At 39.0% G+C, this 10597-nt stretch overlaps 1 protein-coding gene across 4 annotated transcripts in view; it reads right to left on the minus strand.

The window, feature by feature from the left end:
• The window catches only part of F8 (coagulation factor VIII), a 195254-nt gene that overhangs the window by 101752 nt on the left and 82905 nt on the right, over positions 1-10597 (minus strand). For all 4 annotated transcript variants that reach the window (XM_029534480.1, XM_021188046.2, XM_029534481.1 and 1 more), the window contains one exon: positions 4329-7335. In XM_029534480.1, coding sequence (XP_029390340.1) covers positions 4329-7335 — 3007 coding nt within the window. The remainder of the gene's footprint in view (positions 1-4328; positions 7336-10597) is intronic.

Raw genomic sequence — 10597 nt, forward strand, 5'->3', positions numbered from 1 at the left:
CAAAATTGACCATATAATCAGTCACAAAAACCATCCTCAACTAATAGAAGTAGATTGAAATAATCCCTTGCATCCTATCATATCACCACAGTCTAAGGCTGGTCTTCATCAACAACACAACTGAAAGCATAAATACACATGGAAGCTGAACAACACCCTACTCGATAACTTGATCAAGGAAGAAATAAGGAAATTAAAGGTTTTTTAGAATTTAATGAAAATAAGGACACATCATATCAAAATTTTTGGACATATGAAATCAGTGGTAAGAGGAAAACTCATAGTGCTAAGTGCTTCCAAAAAGAAACTGAAGAGAGCTTTCACCTGACAGCTCTAGAACATAAAGAAGTAAATACACCCAAGAGGAGTAGATGGCATGAAATAATCAAACTCAGGGCTGAAATCAACGAAATAGAAACAAAAAGAACTATACAAAGAATCAACAAAACCAGGAGAGGGTTCTTTGAGAAAATCAACAAGATAGATAAACCTTTAGCCAGACTAGCCAGAGGGGACTGAGACAGTATTCAAATTAATAAAATCAGAAATGAAAAGGGAGACATAACAATGAAATATAACTTAAAATAATTATTCTGTTTGTTGAATATTAACAGTTGAAACTATTAAAATCATGTTCTATAAACATCAGGAAAATATTATTGATAATTTTTCTCACTGTGCTTGAAATTAGCATTTTCTTAATGTTTAACATCAAGTTTTTGCTATTTTGAAATTTTTAAAATATACTTACTGATAAAATAATTTCTCTCCTAGAAACACTGATAATCTTTTTTATATGACCTGATTGTTAGACAATGTACACAGATATACAAAGTATTTTAAATACTCTCTCACTATCTCAGGTGGTATCATATAAGGGCTTTTGAATACATTTCTTAATGATTCATTTTTAATATTTTATGCTCCTTTATTATGCTTAACTCCTAAAGAATATTTTGTATGTTTTGCAACAATTTAGTATTCAACATTAGATGTAGGATTCTCAGTTATGGATAGTATTAAATATTCACTAATGATATTTTAGGGTATGAATGGATATGAGTATAAAAGTTGAACAGTTTTTATATATTATTTTAGTCTTAAAATACTCAATATTATTAATATGTTTGATGTATAAAATGTATTCAAATAATTAAAAATGTAAGAAAAAGAAGAATAATTGGAATAGATGAAGATGATATCCAGCGCAAAGGCCCAGAAAACATCTTCAACAAAATCATAGAAGAAAATTTCCCTAACCTAAAGACAGATGCATACAAGAATCTTACAGAATACCAAATAGATTGGAGCAGAAAAGAAAATCTTCCTGCCATGTAATAATTAAAACACTAAATATACAGAACAAAGAAAGAATTTTAAAAGCAGCAAGGGAAAAAGGCCAAGTAACATATAAAGATAGACCTATGAGAATTACACCCAGTTTCTCACCTGAGACTCTAAATGCTAGAAGGGCCTGGGCAGAGGTCTTGCAGACCCTAAGAGACTACAGATATTAGTCCAGACTACTATACCAAGTAAAAATTTCAATCACCATAGATGGTGTAAACAAGATATTCCACAAAAAACCAAGTTCAAACAATTCCTCTCTACTAACATAGCCCTACAGAGGTTATTACAGGGAAAACTCCAACCCAATGAGGCTAACTATAATCAAGAAAACACAAGAAATAATTTTGTGGGACCATGAAAGGCAGCCTGTTTTCTAGTTGAGCTAGGTTTAAGCCTAGTGACCCAGCAGGAGATTATCCTGCAAGGGAGGACAGGTGTTTGCCACTTGCTCCTAGACACCAGCCTCCTGACACAAGGCCGCAGCTCTCCACTCCATAGGTCTGTAGTCATCAGCACATAGGGCAACGCCCCAACCCCCTCCACAGGTAGAGGACATGACCATACATAGTTCATGTAGCCTCAAGACAGATCTCCATGTTAGTGAGGTACCTAAAGGCCTGAAGGGCTTAGGCAAGCTCTTCTCAGACTCTCCTCCTTGCAAAAGGTTTTAAACCTCAGGCCTGCCCTGAGAAAAGGGAATATGGTTTCATTCATCACAACTCTCTGCCATTAGAGTAAACACCTTAAAACCATGGACTGCCTCTTTGCATTGGGACCCGCTGAGGGAACAATGGAGCAGGTCTTCCTATAAAGAGCTGGCTATCTAATCTCTTGAAGGAGGCCTCTCTGGCACCTCAGACTGTGCCTCCCCACCCCTGACAGGGGTCCTGTGGCTTCTCGCAGCCAAACACCTCCCCAGTGGTGGCATGGGGTACATGCAGTCAAACTTCCTGTGTCCTGCTTCACCCAGTGTCCAAGCCCTGGGCTGGATGCAGGTCACCATTTTAACCCACATAATTTCACACTATAAAGCAAATAGAAGAGAAACACACACACACACACACACACACACACACACACACACACACACTCAACCACCACCACCATCAAAATAACAGGAAGTAACAATCATTGGTCATTAATACCTCTCAATATCAATAGACTCAATTTCCCAGCAAAAAGACACAGGTTAACAGAATGGATTCGTAAACAGAATCCATCATTCTGCTGTATACAAGAAACACATCTGAGCAACAAAGATAGTCATTATCTCAGTATACAGGGCTGGAAAAAAAGGTTTTCTAAGCAAATGGACCCAAGAAACAAGCTGGAGTAGCCATTATAATCTGTAAGGAAACAGACTTTCAACCAAAAGTAATCAGAGTGGCTAAAATCATAAACTCAAGTGATAATAGCACATGCTGGCAAGGATGTGGAGAAGAAGGAACAGTCCTCCATTGCTGCTGGGAGAGCAAATTTGTACAATCTCTGGAAATCAATTTGGAGGTTCTCAGAAGAATAGGAATAGTTCAACCTTAAGACCCAGATATACCAATCCTGGGCATATACCCAAAAGATGTTCCACCATCCCACAAAGACACTTGCTCAACTATGTTCATAACATCTTTATTTGTAATAGTCAGAAACTGGAAACAACCTAAATGTCCCTCAACTGAAGAATGGATACAGAAAAATGTGGTTAATTTACATAATGGAATACTATTCAGCTATTAAAAATGAGGACATAATGAATTTTGCAGGCAAATGGAAGGAATTAGAAAATATCATCCTGAGTGAGGTAACCTACACTCAAAAGGACATGCATAGCATGTATTCACTTATAAGTGGATATTAGCCATAAAGCACAGACCCAAAGTCTAGGAGGGCAAAATGGAGGATGTTTGATTCTTTCTTAGAAGGAGAAACAAAATAGATATTGGAGATGGATATAAGGAGATCATATGTAGGGAGAGCAGGGAAGACAGAAGGGAGATTGGTGAGAGGGGGCAACTTCTAGGATGTGTCAGAGACTTAGGATGGGGAGAGGCCTCAGAGAATCTAAGGGGGTGACTAGCTGAGAGTCCTAGCAGTAGAGCATATGAATCCTTAAGTGGTCACTTCCTGTAGCCAGGCAGGACTCCCAGTGGAAGGATAAAGACAGCAACCCACTCACAAAACCTTCAACCCAAAATGTGTCCTGCCTAAAAGATGTGAAGGGACAAAGAGTAGAGAATGAGGGAATGGTCAACCAATGACTGGCCCAAATTGAAACACATACATGGGCAAAAACCAATCCCTGACACTATTGATATTCCATTATGCTTGCAGACAGGAACACAGCTTAACTGTCCTCTGAGGGGCTCCACCCAACAGTCAATGCAAAGAGATGCAAAGACTCACACCCAAACATTAGATGGAGCTCAAGGAGTCTTATGGATTTAAGAGAAAGAATGAGGGACCCAAAAAGAACAAGGACACCACAGGAAGACAGATAGAGTCAACTAACCTGGACCTTTGGGAGCTTCCAGAGACTGACTCACCAACCAGTGAGTGACCACAGGCTGGACCTAGGACGTCTGCACAAATGTAGCTGATGAGGAGTTTGGTCTTCATGTGGGTCCCCCAGACTGCTCGAGCGGGACCTGTTCCTGAGTCTGTTGCCTGCCAGCCTGTCCACCTGCCTGTGTTTCCTGTGTGCCTAAATGGACAGCCTTGTCTGGCCTTAGTAGGAGAGAATATGCCTAGTCTCACAGTGACCTGATGTGTGAAAGTGGGGGGTGGTGTAGGATGGGGCAAATGGGGTTTGGGACAGATGGGGGTTTTGACACCCAGAGGAGGGCTTCACCTTCTCAGAAGAGAGGTGAGGAGGACATGGGGGGACGAGTTTCATGAAGGGGTACTGGGAGCAGAGGAAAGGCTGATATTGGGTTGTAAAGGGAATAAAGTTAATAAAAAGAATAATAACCAATAATACAAACCTATTTCGTAGAACATGAGATGTACTCATCCCATAGTCCCAGAGCCGTTCCACAGCTGCAATAAAATAGTGCCTTGTTTTCTGTTGAAAGCTGCGGGGACCTGACTTTATGTCCTCACTGTAAATGTCAAAATCCTCATTTGTTTCAATGGTGATGGCATCATAGTCGGTTGCTTCTTGTTCTGATTGAAAAGCACTAAGTTCCCTTTGATGTCGTTTCAACACTGGTAGGTTTTGAGAGCATGTCCTTGGAGCCTGGCCTTGCTTTACCCAAGTGGCTTCTCTTTTGGGCCAATTTTGTTTCTCATTTGCCCCTATTGAATGATTGTTTCCATGAGGCCTCAGAGACAAAATTGTGTCCTCTTGCTTAATGGATATAATTTCTGGTGACTTCTCTTTGGATTTCCACATATCTTTTGGTATCTGTGCAGCATAATGATAATCCCAAGCATGATGATTTAGCAGTTTTGAGCGAGTCTTTTTAGAGATCTCTGTTTTACCTTTTATACTTTCCCCATGCCCCTTTGCTTTATTCCATTTAGTAGGCCCCTGTATTTTCTGAAGAAAGACCTCTTTCATGAGATTCAAGTGCCCAGGAGATTCATGGCTAGTTTCTGTAGGTAAAAGTTCTTCATCTTGAATGGAAACTTGAGGAAGCAATTCAATTTTGCCAGATTCTTCAGGCAAAATTGGTTTCAAGAAAATAATGTTCTCAACTTTCTTATATGTGACTGAGTTTGTGTTACTTTTTCCTGGGGAAGTAAATTGTCCTTGATCTATGAACATCTTCCATGGTAGAATGGCTAAAGAAGGGTTATTTATTTTGGTTTCTTTTAAGAAATGATTGCTTTCTTGAATTCTTGAACTTTTTGTCTTAAAGTCATAAATGTAGGATGATGCTTGAACATGAGAAAATTTATTTTGGAATGGAATCCTTTTGAGATCTGTTGGTGGAAATGCTGATGTTTTTAAAATGTGTGAGTCAGAACTATTTGTCTGAGTGGCGCTTTTAATCACAGAAGAATCTGATAAGGGAGATTTAATAATGAACATTTTCATTTCCTTGCTGTGGTCTATCTGTTTAATGATACACTGTGTTGAACAGTTTATGGTTTTAAGCCATTGAGTTGACAGTCTGAATTGTTCCAAAGCCCGTTTACTACGTTGAGTAATAATATTCTTCTGGCTTGGATAGTTTTTTACCATTTCTCTGGTTTTATTTACCAAGCTTTCTGAATTTGTTTCCTTGTTCTTCCTTCTTTTAAAGAAATGCACCATGTGAATCTGTACTGTATTTGTTGAGTTGTTTATTGATGTGATGTTTTGAAGTATTGGTTCATGTACTTCATATAAACTTATATTTTGCCTAGTGCCTAGTAACAGTATGTCTTTCAAGAAATTCTTAGAGCCAATTGCTATGTGCACCTGGGGCAAAACTACTTTCTCTTCGATTAGTGCTTCCTTCTCTATCTCTTCCTGAATATTTTTTTCTTGATTATGCCCACCATTTTCAAGTAACTTAGACAAAGTGGTAAGAAATATGCTCATATTACGTGGAAAAACCATGTCTTTAAGTCCTATGTTCTTTGTAAATCCATTCTGTTCTATCACTTTATTTTTCTCTGACAAGAAACTTTGATTTTTCACATACTTTTTAAGCATTAAATATACTAATTGCTTTGGACTATGTTCTTGCTCAGAGTTCAAGGAATTATTTCCATTGGTCTTTTTAAACCAATTTGCAGATTCTGACAAGAACAGCATCTTGGAAAGTGGCATGATTGTAATCTCTTCATCTTGTGGAACAGGATCTTCATCTTTTTTATGAAATATGTCTTTATTTTTTGCTGAGGTAGTTCTATTTAGCATATGGTTTAGTCTCAAATACGTAGTATTTTTCCCTAAAAGTGTTCCACCATGAATCAAAGCTGTTACTTCTTGAATCTCACTATTGACCTTTAATATGGCATCTTGCATGTCTGCTGTACTATTCCCAGTTGATGTTGGGTTCTCAGTGTGTAGTTTTTCATTAGTTGTTGAATGATTATATGTCTTGTTTGTTTTCATTAAGGAGACATTGTCTTTGAATAAAGTATTATCTTTGGTCAATAAAGCAATTCCATGAAACCTCTTCTCTCTGAGTAATCTATCATTCTCCATTGATAATATATTATCTCTTGGTAAACTTTCTTGACTATACATTAAAATTGAATCCAACAAGTTGGAATCACTATTTTCTTCACTAATGCGTAAAGGTACATGAGACCCAACAAGGGGATATGCTTTCTTACCAAATGCAGTAGTACTTAATTTAGTACTAGAGTGAACTGGCATATCTGGAAATCCTGAAGAATTTGTCTTTTCAAAAGTTGCTTTCAAATTATCTGACAGAATTGTTGTGGTCATTAGATTACTTGGCAAACTAGAAACTTGCAAACCAAGTTTCTTCCACTTTACTTCTATAGTTGTCTCCAAACTTTTATTGGCTCTTAACTGGAGGCTGGGCTGAGGAGTAAATACTATTTTCTCACTGTGATGGGATTCTGGCCTGAGTTGGGCCACTTTAGATGGGCCTTCATTGCTGTCTACTGTATTGGGTGAATGATCATCATGAATAGCCTCATAGATGGCTTCTTGGCCATCTGATAAAAATAAGCCATGTGGAGTAGGATGACTCTGTCCCAAGAGCATCAACATGTCACTAGCCGAGACACTTTGTACTTTAAGCATCTCTGCTATCTCTCCAAACTGAGGCTCATTCTTCTCCATATCATTTTTTGGAATTGTGGTATCTTTGAATTTCTTTTTCCTAGTATTAGGATGATTTGGATTCTGGAAGAAGCTTCTGGGATCAATGACATTGTTCTCATTCACCAACTGTGTTGGAATATCTTCATATACTTCTTCATAATAATCACTAGTGCTCTTGTCACAACTAGAAACTTTCAGCAATGCTGTCATACCTCTCTTCCGAAAGTCTGAATTATGACACCCCAAGACCCATAGACCTGAAATTGAGAAAGAATAAAACTCTGGTTACTCATAAACCAGGTTCTAAGTAAGTTTTGTATCGGAGGTTCTCTCCTACTTCTAGACAAATGAAGAAAAGTTAGTCAAGCCTGTTATGTCATAGGTTATTTTGTTAAATCTTCAACATATATTTACCAATGTTAGGCAAAAGTCATTATTGGGAGGCAGAGGCAGGCGAATTTCTGAGTTCGAGGTCAGCCTGGTCTACAGAGTGAGTTCCAGGACAGCCAGGGCTACACAGAGAAACCTTGTCTCAAAAAACAAAAACAAAAACAAAAACAAAAACAAAAAAAGAAAAAAGAAAAGAAAAGTCATTATTACATTGCTGCTACAGTGCTATGCATGTTGCTGATCACAAGAAAGGAAGATTGAGGGCCATTGAAGAGAGCTCAGTGGGTAAATTTGCCTAATGACCACAATGCAATCCTTAGAATCCATTAGTAGAAGGAAAGAAATGAGTATTGCAGTTGTCCTTTAACCTCTACACTTGTGCTACAGCATATTTGCCGACACAGATATATACTCATGATAAAGTAATGAACACAAAAAAATATTTAGAATGTTCAATGATGTAACATGTATGTATTTACTTCTAATGTGGATATTCTCAAAGAAGGAGTATAGAACTTTTACCAATAAAATAGTGGAGGTCTAAACAGTTACAGAAACCATGAACAAGGTTTTAATCCTGAGGTAGAGAAAAGTACCAAACTGATAATTAAGCATAAGTCTAGAAAGAACCAGCTGAGAGTTAGGAACATTCAGACTATAATAACATTATGCTGACACTGTATGGTGTGAGTTCATGTGCATGTGCATACCATTCTATATGTTTTTAGGTCAGAGAACAATCTTGGATGTCAATATATGCCTTGCCTCCTACCTTGTTTGAGACAGGGTCATTCTGTTTGCCTTTTCATATGCCAGGATAGATAGTCTACAACTTCTGAAGATTCTCCTGTCTTGAATTTCCACCTTCCTGTAGGAGCTCTAGGATTATTGACATATACTACTATGCCTGGCATTTTCCATGGGTTTCATCTGGTGATCTATGTGACAAGTACTTTACTAGTTGATCTATCTCCCTGGTCAAAAGTATCTCATTTTTGTTTGGTTGTTTTGTTCTTTATTGTTGTTTTGTTTGTTTTTGAGACAGGGATTCTGTCTTAGGGTTTCCATTGTTGTATAGAGACGCTATGACCAAGGCAACTCTTAAAAAGGAAAACATTTTATTGAGGGTAGCTTACAGGTTCAGAGGTTTAGTCCATTATCATCTTAGCAGGAAGCATGGCTATGTCCAGGCAGGCATGGTGCTGGACGAGCTGAGAGTTCTAAAACTTGATCAAAAGGCAAACAGGAAAAGACTGTTTCCCAGGCAGTTAGGAGGAGGGTCTCAAAGTCCACCCCCACAGTGACACACTTCCTCCCACAAGGCCAAACCTACTCCAACAAGGCCATACCTCCTAATAATGCCACTCCTAGTTCAAGCATATTAACACCACCACCTTCTACTTCCTAGTCGCTGAAGTGGAAACTTAAGGGTTCTTTGGAAAGTCAGTTGTGTTAGAAGGTGTTTTGCTGGGGCAAACACGTGAAGGAGTGTTTTCCTAAAGTGGACACAGGCAGACTCGTGAAGGAATGTTTCACTGAAGCAGACACAGGAGGAAATACGTTCTGCTAAAGCAAGCATGTAAAAGGACACATGATGAAGGATTCTTTGCTAACAACACACGTGTATTGGTCCATCTTACACTGCATAGTTGAACTCCATTTGTTGGGATGCCATAGAGAGAAATCGACAAAAAAAATTCTGGTGGTGTGCTGCAGTTTCTTGCAGATTCTATGCACTCAGGCTGATTGCCAAAGTGATGTCAGCTGAGACAGTTGCACATATAGAGGCAAGATGCATGTTGAGGTAAGACATGTGGAGGATGCTGATGTTTAGACAGTATAAATAGGACTCACCAGACAGTGACAGAGGCTGAGCTAGTCTTGCTTACAGAGCTAGCTGTGCAACTCTTGTGGGTCTTGTGTCTTCACTGATCTTTGCTGATGTTCGGTGATCTTCGCTGATCTTCCCTCAGAGAAGTATAGCTGAGAACTTCTTGTGTTCCTCCAAGTTTCTCCTGCTTACTTGTGCAGCGGCTGAGGCCTGGCTGTCTCTGCTGGGTTGTAACATGGCTGCTGATTCGTGTTTGCTATCCTGACTCTAATGAACTAGACTGCTGGTGTTTCCATGAGGTGTTTGCGAGTGGATTGAGCTGGAGCTGCTAACCCATAAACTGAACTGCTGATTTCTAGACAATACAGATGCTCCAAAGAACCTTTCTAAACAAGTCCACTTTTCCTGCATCCTTTCTCTGTCACTACCTCTAGTGGGTAGTGGGCTAAAAGGGAGGATGAAGCATTTAAAAAACCATCATTAAAAATAGGGGTTTGAAAAAATAAGTTATAGGCCTGCATAACCTTCTTCAAAAACATGACTCTATACCCAGCCATAGCATAATGCAAAAATATGTTTAGTCCAACTTCAAAAGTACCTATAGTTTACCACAGTACCAACAATGTTTAAAAGTACAAAGTTCAAATTCTCTTCTGAGATTCATGCAATCACTTAACTGTAATCCTCTGTACAATCAAAATCAAAAGGTAGATCACATGCTTCCAACATCATAGGACATACACTACCATTAGAAAATATCATCCTGTGGAAATACTAGACCAAAGCAAGACCAAAAACCAGCTGGGCAAACTCCAAACCCTGTACCTCCATGTCTAATGTCCAATTCCTTTTAGCTTTGTTGACTGCAACACAATATTTTCCCTTGGGATGGTTCCAATACCTGTTAGCAGATTTCCTCAGCAGGTATCCCTTGGCTTTGGCATCTCAAATATCTTGTGTCTCTAAGGCATCTTCAACTTTACAGCTTCTTGTTCCAATGTCTAGGATCCACACATGATCTACCAGGCTCCTCCAAAAGGTTTGTGTCACTTCTCCAGCTCTGCCCTTTGTAGCACTCCAGGGTCTGGTTGATTGCTGCTGCTAGTTTTGGTGGTTATCCCATGGTACTGACATCTCCAATATGCTGGGGTATTCTGCTGCACCTGGACCTCACCAATAGTCCTTTAGGTTCTCTTCATAGTGCCAAGTTTCAAATTCTTTGCATGACACCTTCAGTCCTAGGCCATCAACTGCAATTAAGGCTGCAACTTTACCCATGGCCTTCCATGGCCTCTCAC

This window comes from Mus pahari, chromosome X, assembly GCF_900095145.1.
Source record: "Mus pahari chromosome X, PAHARI_EIJ_v1.1, whole genome shotgun sequence".
In the NCBI taxonomy this organism is placed as follows: Eukaryota; Metazoa; Chordata; class Mammalia; order Rodentia; family Muridae; genus Mus; species Mus pahari.